We start from the raw sequence: 17992 nt of genomic DNA, 5'->3' as shown, positions 1-17992 counted from the left end.
AAAATCTCCAACTATTATTTTACAGCTTCAGTTCTGTCAGTATTTGTAAATTTTCCTGGTCTGTCTTTAGGCACATGTTTATAATTATCGTATCTTCTTGCTATATTGAAACTTTTATTAATACATAATCTCCTTTGTCACTTGTAAATTTTTAAAGATTTATGTAATGCCTATTTTGTTTGATATTAGTATAGCCACCCCTTCTCTTTTTGGTTACTATTTGTGTGGAATAACTTTTCTATCCTTTCACTTCCAATCTGTGTGTTAATTTGGATTTAAAATGAGTCTCTCATAAACAGCATAAAGTTGAGTTATCTGTTTTTATCCATTCTGCCAGTCTCTGGCTTTTGATTGGAGAGTTTAATCTATTTACACTGAAAATAATTAGTAATAAGGGGGGATTATTGTCATGTTGTTACTTGGTAAATATTTGTTATTTTGTCTCTCACATCTGTTATTTTACTTTGTTATTTCTATATTTACAGCTTTTTCGTCCCTTATTTCATTCATCTTCTTTTGTGTTTAGTTGTTTCTTATAGTGAAACATTTAAATCCTTTTCTCATTTCTTTTTGTATATATTCTATATCTGATTTCTTTGTGATTACCATAGGAGTTACATTTACCATTCAAAAGTTATGACACTGTGATTGAATTTATACCAGCTTAAATTCAATAATATGCAATAACTCTGCTCCTAGACAGCTTCATTCCTTTCCCTTTTGGTTGTTGATGTCAGAACATTACATATTTATGCAATATGTGCCCCAAAATATAAACTAATAATTCTTTTAAATGCAAATAGTTTCTTAAATTATGTAGAAAACATGAAGTGATAAGCCAAAGTTATAATAATACTAGCTTCTGGTGATTGAAGCAACAGCCTTTCACAAATATGGTGGCTGTTTCCCTTTTAGATGATGAATATGAGATTAAGTCTAACCCCTCTATGGGTTCTTTTTCTTCCCAGAGAATATAAAGCAGCGAACATCAACATCAACATATACATCGTTAACGAACCTTGGCTCTTCTCACTGGCCTGGTGCTCCAGGATTCAGTCAGTGACCACAGACAACATTCAGGTCCTGAATCAGATAAATCACCCTTACTTCTTCATGGTGAGCTGGTTGTTCAAATTGTTCTTCCAAGTCTGGTGCAATAGGACATTTCTCTCCCAAGGGAGCTACTTAAGAGCAGAAACTTATGTGATATTAGAGATGTGGCACACAGAATCTGTGATTTCAGGGAGAAATTAATACTGGTATAATACTTGCTGTTTATTGAATCCTCACAGTGTGCCTTTCATACATTATGTAATTTAACCCTCTGAGTTAGTCACTATTATTATCTCAATGTGGAATCTGAGCTTGAAGCTATAAAGATCCTCACACATCATCACAAGATTCAGACTGAGGTCTGACTCCAGAGTTCTGTTCCTGTGGTCCCACCTTCCTGGAGGCATGGCAGCAATGACAGAGGCACCAGGTGTGGGGAGAAAACCAAGTGTACTTGAATCCAAAGTGAAAACTGTGTGTCCTGAGCAAAATGCTTTTGAAAAGGAGAGAGAGTCCAGCCCCCAGGCTTGATTTCCCCTTCTGTCCTGCAACTGCTTCTGGCCGGAGGCTTGGGGACCTGAAGACCTGGGTTACAGTCCCCGCTAAATCCCATCGCTTATTATCTTGAAGAGAGCCCCAGCTAACCAGTTAACTGCTACACAGCCTGTCTTACCAGTGTGGAGTAGGTGGACTGAGAGGCACACAGTAGCCTACAACAGAAAACAGCTTAATTTCTCTCCACTGACTCTTTAAACTGCTCTCTGACCTGGGTCTTTCCCTGCCCCTGAATGAAATGTCACTCAGATCCCATAACTTTTCTAGTCACTCTTAGATAATTTTTTAAAGTATAGTTTAGTCACCTCAATTCAGCATCTAAGTGTCTAGTCCAAACTAATAACCCAAACTCTAAACTGCCTTAAAAATTAAAGCTTTAGGCAGACAAACCTAAACGAGAACCTAAACTTTTCAGGTTGCCTTCTCTGTACCTCCAGCCTCTCTAGCCCTTGTTTCTGACTTGATCAGGGTCAGGAGCAGGAAAAAGGGGGATGAGGGCCAAGGGCACAATATCTTAGGGCCAGTACTACCTTGAGGCCCTCTGGTGGCAGTGTAAAATTGCTTACCCCTCCTTTCTTGGTGGCTTGGGCAGCTTTCTGCAGTTGACTCTCAAGGAAACCTTGGATGGTAGGTCTCTTGGTATAGGTGAAGCCTCTCCATTTGTCTGTCCCCATACTGTCCCCTTTCATGTGTATACTGTATACATCGCTAAGTTTTTTTGGTTTTTAAAATTGTTTGCAAAGTAAACTTGTTCATTATATAAAATTCAGTTATTACCAAAACGTATAAATTATAATGCAAGACACCCCTCCATAATCCTATCCCCCTAAATCAGTAATGTCTCATAATCTTCCCTTTGGGTATATTAAACTTGATTAAGTAAAACTTTTCATTTTAATACTTGAATTGAAAACATTTGAATTGATAATAAATTCAGGTGATTGAAAATTCAAAGAGTATAAAAGGAGTAGGTAAAAGATTTCCTTCAATACCTGGCCTGGGCTTTTTTAAAGGACCTAGCGTCACTGTTCAGGGAGGTGAGGCCACTGTCTTAAGGGCTTTTCTAGGCAGCCCACGGTCTGAGGTAGAATTCGCAAATTTAAATCTTGGCTCTACCACTTATCGTGTGAACTTGGAGATGTTAGTTAACTTGTCTGGGCCTCAGTTTGTTAATTTGTAAATTGGGGATAAAAATAGTACAATAGAAGCATTTTTACCCAGCACCATTAGGTCTGCTTAGTGGTCTCTTAATTGGAAAAGTTAAAAGAAGAATCATGAAATAAATGATATGCAGTCTATTAGCATTTCAGTAGTTGAAAAAAAAAAAACTACCTAATATTTAGTCTTAAAACTAACAAATATTTCTTTGTCATTTTGTGTATGATGGCTGAGTAGTTTCTCTAATCCGAGCCAGCTTGGCTGGACTAAGTGGTCTAGGATGGCCTCATTCTTATGTCTAGGGTCTTACCTGGGATGATTGTGGTTTCTCTTCATGGTCATTCATCCCCTAGGAGGCCAGCATGAGCATGTTCCCCTGGTGGCATTGGGTTCCCCACAGCAAGAGAGGTCAAGCCCAGTGCACATGCCTTTTCAAGGATCTCCCATTGTGATGTTTGCTAATGTTCCACTTGCCAAAGAAAATATTACGGTCAAGTCCAGATTCAAGGTATCGCAGTGGAGAAACAGATTTACCTCTTGATGAAGAGGAACAGCAAAATCACATTACGTATAGGCCTGCAATTTGGGAGGAGTATTGTGGTCATTTTTGTAAACAATCTACCACACACATACCTCACACATTTTAATTTAAAATATTCATTTACCTTTTGATATACACTCAAAGTCTTTCCTTGGAAGGTATTTCAAATGATTGAATTGTGTATTCTCTTACTTCTGTATACTTCCAAATGAATCATCTATGATTTCTAAGTTTTTTTTTTTAACATTTTTTATTGATTTATAATCATTTTACAATGTGTCAAATTCCAGTGTTCAGCACAATTTTTCAGTCATTCATGGACATATACACACTCATTGTCACATTTTTTTCTCTGAGAGTTATCATAAAATTTTGTGTATATTTCCCTGTGCTATACAGTGTAATCTTGTTTATCTATTCTACAATTTTGAAATCCCAGGCTATCCCTTCCCACCCTCCACCCCCCGGTAACCACAAGTCTGTATTCTCTGTCTGTTTCTAAGTTTTGTTTCCTTAAAGCACAGGAAGAAGTTATAGTCATTAGAAGAATGAAGAATCCACCCAGATTTTTACAACTCACCAATCCCAGTATCTCAGTGTTTCCCTTGCACCTAATGCAACTGCAGTTTATTTTTTAATGACCTATTCTGACCTCATCAAGTTTGTCAAGGCATTGACTTAGTTTCCTTGAAAATGCCAGATGTTTTCTACTCAGAATTTAGAGACTTAAGTAGCACTTAGTTGCACTGCACAATTATAACAACAGGTACAACTGTTCCAGGCCATTTGGGGAGCAAGAACAACTGATTCTTGGTGACTGTACAGCTCACCTGGTGGGCACCCGGGAGCAGGCCAAGGCATCGGTCAGTAAGGCTCCCAGAGGGGATTACGAGCCTCAGTTTAGTGCAGGTTGGTACCTGCCTAGTAGAGCTGTAGTGAGGATTGGCTGTGAAAATACCCATAAAGTGCTTGGAACACTGCCTTAGCTCCTGTAGTGCTCACTGATGTTAGTTGTTGTTATCATCATTATCCTGATTGTCAGTAGTGTTGCTGCTGCTGTTATCATTATTAATCAGTCTAAAGAAAGACCCTGGGATTGGGTGGATAAGAAAGAATGAAAATGCCAGACCTGGACCATCAAGTAGTATTGGAGGGGAAACAATGAAGGTAGAAAGGGAGGATTAGACCAGGACATATGGAAGTCATACAAGAGAACCTAGAAGAGGGAGCTCTGTGAAATGGGTGATTCAGGCAAGGAGCCTGGAGAAGTGGGCCTGTTAATTAAGAATTATAATTTCAACATACTTATTTGAAGCATGATGATTTAGGACTGTGATTCCTAAATGCTGGTTCACAGCTGAGTTGCTCATTCCTGGGGAGCTTGTTAAAAATGCAGAAATTCTAATTCCAGAGTTTGTAGTGAGACCCAGGAGCCTGCATTACTGAAAGCTGCTCAGGTAGATCTGGATGCATAGCCAGGTTTGGGAAGCCATCCATGAAAACACAGAGCATGGAAAGTCAGGAAACGGGCTGTAGTCCTGTCCAGAATAGACTTGCTATGTGACATCTCTGGGACTCCCGCCCAGAGATCTGTCTTGAGGGTCCAGGGAGATGAAGGGTGTGAAGTGTCTGATCCCTTGTAGAGCCCTCTGCACAGGTAAGGGGTGATAGGATACCGGTAGGTGTTCTCTGTGTGTGAGACCAACCCCACCAATCAAGGTTCCTCTGCCTGATCTGCCCCTGCTCCATCCCTGGCAGCCAAGCAAGGGACTTGGCCCACATGACCTAGAATCCCTTCCAGCTCTAAAGTCCTATAACTATGGTTTGTTTTCCGTTCTGCAGACACCAAGTTTCTATATGTTCATGTGGATTCTTATGGATGTTGTTTCTGCAATTTTCATTTTTGCTGTATTTTATTTTCATTGGTAAGCATATATTTGTAATTTTAAATAATTTTTCCTAAAATAAAAATGTAAATGGTTCTTAACAGAGATTAGAGAAAAAACAGTTCCATTCTCCCTGTAATCCCACATGGCAAATCCTCAAGGAGACAGGGTTTTATCATCTGAATCTCTCATTTCTTCTCATGCTGCCTGCAGCTCCTCACCCCTTCTACCCCCTCAACCTGAGACCATATTCGAAGAAGGACTCTCACTAAAGCTTGATCAAAGTCTGTTACTACAGATTTCTGTGGATTATTTAGGGGAGGGCAGGGGTTGAAGGTTGTTCAGAACAAGTGCCTCCATCTTCTGCCTTCCACATAGCAGGGTTCTGTGTAAAGAGCAAGTTCACCATCCAGGAAACCTGGGTTTTAGTCCTGGCTTTGCCCTTGATTGCTGGATGACCCTGGGAAAGTCACTGCCTCTTTCTAGTCCACGTTTTTTGTTTTTTTTTTTTAACTCTGTCCATGAAAATGACAGTTGGGAATTCTTGAAGGCAAATGCTACAAAATTGCAAGGTGGGAGAGGGAACATCTGGTGAAGAATTTTAGCTAGAAGAGACCATGGTTGTTTAGACCTTATCATGTCCATCATTTCTTGATTTGACTTATCCTTTAAAGGGGGAAAGTACAACCCCCGATACTTAAGGGAGAATTTGGGTAATGTTCTTTTCTGGCCATTGGCTGAATTATTGCCTTTTTTTTTTGGAAGAGGTCTATTAGGCTCATGGATAGTGTGCTTCTTTTCAGGTGGAGAGAGAGCCAAAGTGAAAAAATCCTCAAAGGTATCAGCAGTTACACAGGTAAGTCAGAGGCCTGTCCCACTCCCATCTCTTCATCCCCACCTGTTGCTTCCAGGATACAGGGCCTGCCTTTAACGAAAGTTTCTGACAAGAGCAAAAGGAGTTTGAAGTCAGGAGATGGGGACCAGGAAAAGATGGGACAAATAAGCTGGGCACAGACTCTGGGGGGAGCCCTTTGACATCAGACTTCACTTTGGGTTTTTTTATATTTGTTTTTTTTTTCCAAAGGATGTCATTTTTTATTGAAGTATAGTGAGTTTGCAGTATTGTGTTAATTTCTGGTGTACAGTATAGTGATTCAGTTGTATCTGTACACATATATATTCCTTTTCATATTCTTTTTCATTATAGGTTATTATAAGATATTGAATATAGTTCCCTGTGCTGTACAGTAGGACTTTATTGTTTATCTATTTTATATGTAGTAGTTTGTATCTCTTAATCCCAGATTCCTAATTTATCCCTCTCTCCCTTTCCTGTCTGGTAACCATAAGTTCATTTTTTGTGCCTGTGAGGCTATTTCTGCTTTGTAAAAAAAAAAAAGAGACACAAATGAACTTAAGATTCCTCTTAAGTAATACAGTATTTTTCTTTCTCTTGCTGGCTTACTTAGTTTGACAATCTCCAGGTCCATCCATCTTGCTGCAAATGACTTAGTTTATTCTTTTTTTTTATGGCTGAGTAGAGGCTTCGTTTTAGACTTTTTCCTCTAAAGCAGTGAGACTCCTTGGAAGGTTTCGAGCTTGGTTATTTGTTGACTTGTTGATACATTCATTCATCACACAGTTACTGAGCACCACTTTGTGCCAGGCACTCTGAGAGAGATTTAATAACAGAAAGCTGTCTATGGAGGGTGGCCCCAGAGAAAAGAGGGCTGGTGCACAGAGAGCAGTGAGGAAGCAGGCAGAGGAATAGCAGCTGACCGTTGGTCCAGGCACTGAGGTCCAGGACAGAGAAGCTGCCATGCCCAGCAGGGCTGAATGTGCCTTACTGGGCTTCTGTTGTGGGTGATGTGTGCTGGAAGGTGGAGGGAGGGAACTGCACAGGTCCTGGACTGCTGGACTAGAGCCTAGGCTCTGCATGTAAGCAACCAGGAGATGCAAATGAGTTTCAAGTAAGGGAGCAGTATGCTTAGACAACTGTGTGAAAGGATGGAATTGAAGAATAACTTACTAGAATAACTCAGGAGCTGAGGAATTGAGATGGGCCCAGTAAGGGAGGCCAAGCCAGAGCTTATTTTTCAGGAGGTTGTGGGGATAATCACACAGTGAGTTTCTGGTTTGAGCACCCAGTACAGTGTCAAAGGGAAAACCACTTAGGAGGCAGAGGACTGTGCAGTACATGATACAGTTTCCTCCCGTAGCTCTTGGAGCCTCAAGTAAAGTTGGAATCATGAATTAATTTAATTTCTTGTGGACAGTGGTAAAGATCATGAGATACCCTGTACCAGCTGGTGGAGGGTTAAACTCATACAGTACTTAGTTGCAGGAATGGATCCATAGGGACCATGAAAATCAGAAGTGTGAAGAGCAGTGGTCTTTCATACTATAAAACCGAGGGTTTAAACTAAGCTTACCCAAGATTCTTAAGGTATAGAGAGATCTCAAGTAGCTCTGAGTTACATGGATTTTAAGAAGGTCTCTCCCCTGGATGGAAGAGGTCTGAAGCCTTGTTCCACCGCCCTTAATGATTTGCAGTAGTGATATTAGTAAGCTAAGGCTGCCATAACAAAATACCACGGACTCTGTTTCTCACAGTTCTGGAGGCTAGAGGTCCCAAGGTCAATGTGTCAGCAGCTTTGGTTTCTTCTGAGGCCTCTCTCCTTGGCTTCCAGATAGTCACTTTGTTGCTGGGTCCTCACACAGCCTCTCTTCTGTGCACCCCCCCCCCCCCCCGTGTCCTCTGTCAAAATTCTCTTTGCTCAGATTGGATCAGGACTCACCAGAATTGCCTCATTTTAATCATGTCTTTAAAGGCCTTACCTCCTAAATTAGTCGGATATTGAGGTGGTTAGGGTTTCAACATATGAATTGGTGCAGCACACAGTTCAGACCCTAATAGAAAAGAATATGGAAATGGTGAGGAAAGCACGGATGGGAGAAAAGTTTTAAAGTTTTAAAGCTCAAAGTGCTGTTTAAATTTGGTCGAAGGAAGTAGCTATAATACCTTGCAAAAAGTACTCAGTTTACTTTACTTAACAGCTTCCCACCATCTTGAAATGATGATAAGAAGATGAGAAGAAAACAAATTTAGAGTCTTTCCTGTTTTTAAGAGGTTTCAGTTGCCCACTTACATAAACGAGTTTTGCCTGATCTAAGTAAATGTATAGAAAGACCATTTGAGTACCTCCAGGAAGAGGTGGGACCAACTTTAGAATCAGGGAAGGAACAAGGAAGACTGGAAGGAGCCAAGACCACAGTCCAGATTCATGCAGGTTGGGGAAACTGGAGGCTTGAACACTAAGCTCTAGAATGTTCTAAGAAGTTTCTTATGAAGTCTTCTAAAAAGAAATATTCCTTTTTTTAATCATTGTTCTTTTTATTACCAGTTTTCAGTAATTTGATTATGGCTTACCTTAGTCTAGATGGGAGAGTGTGTGTGTCTGCTTAGGGTTGCTGAACTTCTTAGAGCAGAGTATAAATGTTCAGTCTGTATTTTCCAGATATTTTTCTGCTGCTACCCTCTTTCTGGAATTCAAATTATATAGATGCTAGGTAGTTTCATACTATTCCATAGGTTACCAAGACTGTTTATTTTTAGCCTATTTAATTTCTGTGCAAAATTTACCATAAACCCAGCAGCTCAAAACAATATGAGAGTATCATCTCACAATTTGGGCCAGGGGTCCTCTGCGTAGTCTCATCATGCTAAACTCAAGGTGCTGGTCTGGGCTCCAGTCTCGTCTGAGACTTTCGAGTCCTTTTCCAAGCTCACTGGTTATTGGCTGAATGTAGTTCCATACAATTGCACGACTGAAGTCATCCGTGTTTTCTTAACGACTGACTCTTGGTGGAGTTTTGCTCTGAGATCCTAGAGACTGCCTTCAGATCCTATCCTTATGGCTTTCTCACAACGTGACATCTTATTCTCCTGCTGGCTTTGAAGAAATATCTCTTGAAAGCAGATGGATTCAGAAAAAAAAAAAAGAGCACAAAGGTAACAAAATAACAAAAAAACAACTAGAAAACAAGTGGAAACATGGTAGTCATAAATTCAACCATTTTATTAATTAAACGTAAATGGACCATATACTCAAAACAAAAGTTGAGACTGTCAAGACTGGAGAGGAAGAAACAAGACCCAACCATGTGCTGTCTACAAAAGATATACTTAAAATACAGAAACACAAATTAAAAGTGAAAGGAGAAAATAATGCCATGCAAACAAGCATAAGAAATATCTGAAAAAATAAACTTCAAACCATGCAGCATTATTGGAAACAGATTTCATAATGATGAAACGGTCACTATATCAGGAAGGCACTATAATTATATGCTTAATAAAGATTCAAAACACATTAAACAAAAGCTGGGAGAAATCAGGATATAGAAGTCTGAACACTTTCAGCCAACTTGACCTAATTGACATAAAATAACAACTGCAGAATACGAACATTTTCAAATGTACATTGCATATTTGCCCAAAATGGACCACGTGACAAGCCATAAAACAAATCTGGACAAGATAGCTGATTTACCTGATATGTAGACACAGAGAATTTGGCAAAAAGAGGAGACAGGAATATGCTCCAATCAAAAGAACAAAACCAAACCTTAGAAAAAGAACTAAGTGACACATACACAATCTACCTGATAAGGAGTTAAAAGTAATGGTCATAAATATGCTTACTGAACTCAGGAGAAAAATAGATGAACACAGAACTTCAACAGAAAGAAAATACAAGAAAGTACCAAACAAATTATAAATGAACTGAAAAAATATATTAGAGGGGTTCAACAGCAGACTGGATGAGGTAGAAGAATACATCAGTGAGCTGGAAGACAAAACACTGGAACTCAGAGCAGCCAAATGAAAAAAATTTTAAAAAGGGACTATACACTCAATGTTGTTCCAAGGGTCTCATAATGTAATAGCACTGGCATTATAGGGATCCCAGAAGGAGAGAGAGAGAGAAAGGGCTAAAGAATAAATTGAAGAAATAGTGGCTGAAAACTTCCCTAATTTGAGGAGAAACACAGACATCCAGATCCAGGAAGCCCGGAGAGTTCCAAATAACCCTAAAGGACACATACTAAGACACATTACAATTAAAATAGTAAGTTAAGGATAAAGAGAGAATCCTAAAAGGAGCAAGCAAAAATCAGCTTGTTACATACAAAGGAAACCCCCACAAGGCTATCAGAAGATATTTTTTAGCAGAAACTTTACAGGCCAAAAGGGACAGGCATGATAAATTCAAGGTGCTGAAAGGAAAAAACTTCCAACCAAGAACTTTCTAGCCAGCAAGGTTACCTACCATTCAGTATTGAAGGACAGATCCAGAGGTTCCTGGATAAACAAAAGCTAGAAGAGTTCATTACTAAACGAGCTTTACAAGAAATGTTAAAGGGACTTCTTTAAGCCGAAAGGAAATGGCACTAATTGATAATAAAGAAACATACAAGCATAAAATTCTCACTGGAAAATGTAAATATATAATAAAGGTAGTAGATGAATCACCTGAAAATTTAAAAATAGAAGTAGTAAAAATAACTACAATAGTTAGAGATGCCTAAAGTGAGAATATGTAAAAGATGTCATCAATAAATAAATTTCAAAGGACCAAAATTAGTTTTGTGACCCTGAAAGACATTAAATTAGAAACAAACATTAATAAAACTCTGAGATAATCCTCTAGATGCTGGAAATTAATGTAGTTCTAAACATTTCATTGATTATGAGGGAATTTGGAAAATATTTTAAAGGATAATGCATATACAACAGCAAAATTGGTGGGGTACAGCTTAAAGCAGGACTTAGAGGGGAATTTGTAACTTTACCCGTTAGAAGGAAGGTTAGTTTAATATTGACTTTCTACCTTAACAATCTAGAAAAAGACAGAACATTGAGATAGAAAAGATACAAACAAAAGAGAAGATTTTAAAAGTGAAAACTTAATTCTTAGAAAAGATTACTGCAATTGATAAACTCTTAGTAAGATGAAGGAGGGCAAGAGAGATTGCCAATATGATAAATGATTAATGAAAGAGGGACTATCACTCCAGATCCTAGACATAAAAAGGAAAATTATGAACATTTTTAAGCCATTAAATTTGACATTTTAGATGAAATAGACAAATTCCTTGAAATATGCAACATCAGAACTGAGAGAAGAAATAGAAGTTTGTAATGACCCCATTATATATCAAAATCAAATCTGTGTATCAAAAATCTCACCACAAAGAAAAAGTCCAGGCCCAGAGAGTTTCACTGGTTAATGAAATACTTAAGAAATACCAATTTTATACCAACTCAGGAACATTTCCTAGCTGATTCTTTGAGGCCAGCAATAATCTCATAAAAATCTGACAAAGACAGTGCAAGAACAAAATGTACAGATCAGTATCATTCGTGAACTTGGACATAAAAATCCTGAACAAATTATCAGCAGATTGAATCCATTAGTATATATAAAAGATAAAACATCATGAGCTACTGAGGTTTGTCTCAGCAGTGCAAAATGAATATATCACTGAAAATCAGTATTTTGTTAATATGGGAGGTTATAAAGTTAGAAAAAGCATATTTGACACAAATCAACACCTATTTATGATCAAAGCTCTGGGTAAGCTAGGAATAGAAGGAAATTTCCTCAATCTGATGAAAGATATTTACAGACAACCTCCAGCCAATATCATTTTTAATGGTGAAACAGTATTTTCCCTCTAAAATCAGAAATAATGCAAGGATACCTGCTCTCACCACTTCTATTCAGCATTGTACTGGAGATCCTAGCAAGTTTAGTAAGTAACAGACATAAAGGAAGAAACAAAATTCCTGATATGCAGGAGTGATTACAAGAGGAGTAAAGATTATTTACATTAAAAAATTCTAAGGAATCAGACAACAAACCTACTAGAACTAGTAAGGGAGTTCAGCAGTGCCTCAGGATATAAGGTCAATAACAAAAAAATCAATTGTATGTCTATATGTTATCAATGAGTAATTGGAAACTTAAATTGAAATACCATCATTTACAACAGCATAAAAGCTTAAGCAGGAATTGTAGGGAAATATTGGTGCCCTTGCAAAGAAGATAGATGATTGGTCACTGAAAAACTACAAAAGATTACTGAGAGAAAGAAGACCCAGGTAAATGGAGCAACATCCATGAATTAGAAAACCTAGTATTATAGATACTGGCTGTCATGGAATTGACCTACAAATTCAAGTGCAATAAAAATCCCCTTCTTTCTGTGAAGCTGACAAAAAATGGACCTCATGGGTGGAACTGTTTCTTCAAGAGTGAAGTCACACTCGGGGCAAAAATAATTGAATTCTGGATTTCTTTGGATTCGCACTTTCTTCTAGATTTCAGCTTCACAGTTCCTCACCATATTGTAAACTCTTAGATAATTTTAAGATGTTTTGTTGGTTTTGTATATTACCCAGTTTTTAGTTTGTCTCTGAGAAGAGTCCATTTCCTAGCTCCATTACTAGAAAAAAGTCTCCATCTTTTTTTTCTATCTTTAAAAAAAACATTTTTTGAGCAATTACTGTGTTTACAGCAATTTCTGGCTGGCAAGACACTCCTGAGCACTGTGTATGTGGAGGCAAGCAAGACAAAGTCACTGTCCTTGAAAAGCTCCCATTCTAATGGAAGATACAGTCATTTTTCTGTTCAAACTGATTTGGAAGCAATGGTTGTGAAATGCATGAACTTTAAGTAAATGTCAGTTTCTGCCTTCCATGGTGAGCTAGAACCTCACACAATAGACTCAAATTCCAGCATTGTGATGGATTGGAGGACCATCGCAGAGTCTGCCCAAAGCCTGGCTAGGGAGAGAACTAGGGGGAAAGACCCTGAGATGGTAAGTGAGGGGCTAACATTTTAAAGATGACTAAGATTTTACCAGATGACCACAGAGATTGGAGAAGTGACACTGGCGCAATCTGTGTTTTTGTCTTTTCTATCCCACAGAAACTCCAAGTGTAAGCCTCCAAAAGGAAAACACAGAGAATGAAGCAGCTTTGAATGTTATGGAAAGCCCTGAGACTTTAACCAAGAGTGTAGGGGAACTCCCAGGCTCTCAGTCCATCAATCCAGAGCCAGTCCAGGAAACTACCCAACCACTGATGCCTTGATAACCAGTGTCCACCAAGATGGCCTTTGAACTCACCCAAGCACCCACATCAGAAGCCAGAAGAGAGGCCACCCTCCAAACTGCATTGCCTACATTGGAGACGAATGATTTAACGATCCCTCGATGAAGGTCCCCTTCCCAAAACAATCCCCAAAGCCTTCCACTTTTGAATTCTCCCAATAATCCTCTTTTATGATTTTTTTTTTAAACCACATCCAGCATGTTGCTTTCCCCCTTTGGGCTGTCTTCCAAGAAGAATTAGACAATTTCTCCCCTTTTTCCTCTTTGTGCCCCAGGGTGACCTGATGGTAGAAAGTGGTCAGGAAAGGCATGCAGAAGAGCCATGGAAGCTCTCAGGAAAACCTTTCTGGTCTAGCCTTTTATCTCAAGGGGAACAGCAAAGGAAAAATAGTCGTGGTCTTGGAGTTGGAACTGGTTACACTCCATGTCACGGGATTTGTCTCATCCTTACCCTTCATGATGTTCCCCGTTACAGGAGTGGCTGTGGTGAACATCAGCATGTAAATAAAGGAGACCTCTCAGGAACCCAGAAGGTAAATGATACACTTTTTGGATCCCTCTGTGGTCACTCACTAGGGGATGAGTGCCAAAGTGATGCCATCCTGAGTCAGAATGAGAGGTGGCATGGGCATGAGTGAGTCAGGGGCAAAGATCTTACCCAACGCACACATTCTGTCCTCCAGTGTGCAGTGCTTCCTGATAGCTTGTCATTGGCTGAATCCCCAGGGGGGATGATGGGCATAATCCCATGACCACCCAGTAGCCTTTGGCCTTGAAGGGAAACTAGAGCTTAGAACGTCTGTCTGGGAGTCTAATGTTAGAAGCAGTGAACTGAGTTCTACTATGTGACCTTTACCTATTCAAACTCCTCCTCCAGGCCTCAGTATCTCCATCTGTATGACGATGTGTGGGGGCAGATGTGTGGCTCCAGTTTATCCTGGGCTGACTGTGGAGTAATGTAAACACTGGTGGGGCAGGGCTACCTCAGACAACCTGTCACCCGAGAAAGCAGAGCTGTCTGGTTTGAGACTTCCATTTCGACAACCGGCCCCTCCCCTCCCACACAGCATCTGGAGAAAATAGGAATAGCAGTCCCCATGGAGTGCTTTGTCACCTAGATGCAGGTGACCCCAGACACTTCAGTGTGGAAGGGCAAGTGGGACGTGGCTATTTCTGCTGAAGGTCGAGGGAACCTTGGGGGCAGATCACAAACACGCCCACCTCAGGGGGATTCTCCCATCACTTCTCTAGGCACTCATCCCAGCCTTAGCCCAGAAGGATGTCCCCCCCACCAAATCACACCTTCCCTGTCTGAAGCCCTCACCCCTAGACCTGCCCAGGTCATGTCCAAACTTGGTTGTTCCCGCCTGGTCACACAGTTCCCCCTCTAGCTCTCCAGCGCATCCACACTTAGGTCTCCACCTTCCAGGCTGACGTCCAGCATTTCCCCCCCGACCTGCCCCAGTCCCAGCCAGTCCCTACTGAAGCCGCTTTCTAGCACACCACGGGCTCAGGCACCTCAACCCCCAAACCCAGACCAGCCTGCACACACAGGTATATAGGCTACTCCCACACAGGCCCCTGCCCTGCTTCCACATACTCCCTGCCCCTCCCCTTCCCCCAGCAAAGATGCTATAGGACCAGAAAGTGAAGCACGTGCTTATGCTCTGAGGTGATCAGGGGAGACTCGAACGGGGGCTTAGCACCCACACTGTAGTGTATAAAGTTGGTCTGTGCCCCTCACCTACCGCAAAGGTTTCTGGACTCAGGTTTCAGAGTATTCTTGGTTTGGTGGTTTGGTTGTTCCCAGTATGACATGGTAGGGCTGGTCTGAGATAAGAGTGGCGTCCAAGGAGCACAGGCTCTTACAACTGGGAAGGTCTCAGCAAGCCAGGACTGGAACCCACCAGATGCTTCCAGGGTGGACGGAGGGGAGCTCTGCATCCCGGCAAGGCCGCCTTGCTGGAAGAAGGGTCAGAGGTCACATTGGTGTGGTCAGTGGTCAGTCTGCCTGGACGGCACAGGTCTTCCCCCGGTGCAGAGGTGGCTGATGGTTGGGAGCCAGCTGCTGCCTAGAGAGCAGGCCTGGAGCCAGCGCCACCTTCCCACTGTTCACTTGCCACTCCTGGAGCCCCGTTGTTTGCTCATGGCCGTGAGCATCTGGCTAATATAGGAAGTCAGGAGGTCATCCATCTTGTAGCCCTGGAAACAGCAAGAAGGTAAACAGCACAGAGTGGGAAGGGCCGCCCACTAAGCCCCAGAACACAGCTCCCAGGGAACCACAGAGGGCAGAAGCCGGACACAGGCAGAGCCTGCTCTGCTCTGGGCTCACTCTCCCCTGTCGCACAGTTGGAGGGTTAGGTTCATCCAGCCAGATGTCTAGGCTTCTAAGCTGTTGTGACCCCACATTAAGGCCCTAGTTTGTGGGCTTCTCAAATCCTGGATGCCTACCTCCAGGAGTGGCTGTAAAGGCTTTACCAGTTGAGCTCAGCCCAGGAGGCCTCATTGCTAACAGCTCTGCTCTTGAACTCAGGGACCAAAGGCTCAGTCCCAGATACGGAAGACACCTGAACAGCAGTTGTTCACTGAGTGGTCTGCTCCTCAGCCCTAGATTAAGCCCCTGCCCCAGACCTAAGCTGACCTGACCGTAGCCTCAGCGTGACACTTGATCCTGACTGCAGGCCAAGCCGCACACTCGTGTGTGTTCCCGAGGCTGGGAGGATGTCTGAAGCTGCAGGCAAGGCCGGGGAGCCTGCCAGGCCTGGAAGGAAGAGCCCTCACCAGTGACGTCTCACAGAGAAGTTTGCTTCCGCGCACCAGGTTCCCAATGGTGATGTGGAAGTAGGTGTTGCCACTGCTCCAGTTGGAGATCTTGGTGAAGGGGTGAGTGGTCAGGATGTCCTAGGGGGAGAGAGCATCTGAAGCTGCACAGCCTGGACCGTCTGGCTCACTCCCCTCAGTGCTGCCCCAGACACCACCCACACAAAGGGCCCTGAGACAAGGAGCAGGAGGGTAGAGTCGAGCTGTGTTGTGGAGCTGCTCTGGGAGGCAGATGCCCTCCCCATCAGGCCTCGGTTGGGGCCAGCTGGTGGGACAAGCAAGGAAGTCCAGGGGCTGTCAGGTGTCGGGGCCAGAGTTGGAAATTTGACAGCGTGAAGGAACTGAAACTGTGATCCTGGATGAGGTGGTCCAGTGGAGTTGGAGGAGGGAGACAAGACAACGACAGGAGAGAGCCTTGGAGAACACAGCATGTGTGGGCTGGGTAGAGAAGCAGCCCATGGAAGTGCCTCAGGGAGACCAGGGGGGAGATGAGGAAAACCAGAAAAGTGGGCACATGGAGCCGAGGGGGAGATGGGGGTCACTGACCCTTTCGCTTACAATTCTAGTTGTACCTCCTGTGTCAGTGGTAGTTCTCTGCCTCTTGGCCCGCTTGGTAGGAACTACTCTGGTAGGATCTGTGCAGCAGTCACCGTACCTAGCAGAGCCTGCCAGTATGGGGAGAGAGCTCTGGAAGGAGGGAGCGGTTGGTAACGTCCAGTAATGCTGCCAGGCCAAGCACTGAAGAGTTCATTGGATTTAGTGGCTAGGGCCGTGTTAGTAACTCTGAGAGCAGTTTTGATGGAGCAGATGAGGGGAGAAAGTAGACACAGCAAACAGGGACAGCCTCTCAAGACATGTGGTCGGAGGGCGGATGAAGCGAAGATGGTGGGGGCAGGTGAGGCCTTTGGGGTTGGGTCTGGGGCTTTTGTTAGATGCGCAGACAGGGAAACCCACCCTGCCTGCTCTTCTCCGTCACTGCTCACCTTGGTTCTGGGATCGATGAGGCTGACCCCATACTTGTTGATGGCAATTAAGAGGATCTCAGGGAAGTTGGGCTCCGTAGTTTGCTAGTAAAGGAAGCTAGAACCGTCAGATGGGGGACCCAGAGCAGAAAGAGTTATGTACACTTGGGGCAGAACTGAGGCCACCCTGAGCTGGTATTAAGTCAACCTCTCCTGCTGCCTACTCGGTACCAGGGGTGCAGGGGTGCCTCATGGTTTCCACCTCTCCTGGGCCCTCACTGCTACCCCAAATCCTTCATGGGTCCCCAAACAACCCCAGCAGCAGTTTCATCCCTTCTGCCCTGCCTCTGCTATCGTTCTCTCTGAGCCCATCTCTCATCTTTAAAAAAAAGCCTTGAACCCTATACCTGCCTTCAGGTATATCTGTCTACTTCTCCCTTGCACAGCCAGGCTTCTCAGAGGGCCTCCATCCTGGGTGTGTAACGAGGCCACCCCCTCCTCTGCATCCTGACCCATCCCTTCATCCTCTCACATCAGCCTCTTCACTGTTTACCTGCCTCTGTTGGTGCCCCTCAGATCCACCCCAACCCTGCAGTCAGAGTGGGTTTCTGGCCCCATCATCCCTGTTCAGAACCTTCCAAGGGTGGCCACACCACCTGCAGGAGGAAACCCACCCCTTGTCTGCTCACCAACCTGCCTCTCACCACAGTCTGCTCTCCTCCCCCTGTGCCTGTCCACATTCACCCACTGTGCTTCCTGCCCAGGCCTGAGCTCTCACACCTCTGGGTCTTTGCTCATGCTAGGCTGTCTGCCAGGAACACTCCCTGCAGGGTCTT

General features: G+C 42.8%; 2 protein-coding genes across 16 annotated transcripts in view; one reads left to right on the top strand and one right to left on the bottom strand.

The window, feature by feature from the left end:
• Positions 1–13906, top strand: part of LOC105083614 (glycerophosphodiester phosphodiesterase domain-containing protein 4) — a 103256-nt gene extending 89350 nt beyond the window's left edge. The window contains exons 13-16 of the mRNA XM_074373089.1: positions 969–1116; positions 5150–5232; positions 5997–6049; positions 13191–13906. Of these exons, the coding sequence (XP_074229190.1) occupies positions 969–1116; positions 5150–5232; positions 5997–6049; positions 13191–13354 (448 nt within the window). The 3' untranslated portion in view covers positions 13355–13906. The remainder of the gene's footprint in view (positions 1–968; positions 1117–5149; positions 5233–5996; positions 6050–13190) is intronic.
• Positions 3539–17992, bottom strand: part of MYO7A (myosin VIIA) — a 91920-nt gene continuing 77466 nt past the window's right edge. For 7 of the 15 annotated variants that reach the window (XM_045509020.2, XM_074372711.1, XM_074372708.1 and 4 more), the window contains one exon: positions 16673–17261. In XM_045509020.2, the coding sequence (XP_045364976.2) occupies positions 16815–17261 (447 nt within the window). In that variant the 3' untranslated portion in view covers positions 16673–16814. Of the gene's footprint in view, positions 8104–9251; positions 15577–16015; positions 16276–16672; positions 17262–17992 lie in introns of those variants that run through there. The other 8 variants (XM_074372713.1, XM_074372714.1, XM_010973462.3 and 5 more) reach the window with 5 other exon arrangements.

The sequence above is a fragment of the Camelus bactrianus genome, chromosome 10, assembly GCF_048773025.1.
Source record: "Camelus bactrianus isolate YW-2024 breed Bactrian camel chromosome 10, ASM4877302v1, whole genome shotgun sequence".
NCBI classification, from domain to species: domain Eukaryota; kingdom Metazoa; phylum Chordata; class Mammalia; order Artiodactyla; family Camelidae; genus Camelus; species Camelus bactrianus.
This window is presented reverse-complemented; position numbering and strand designations above follow the sequence as displayed.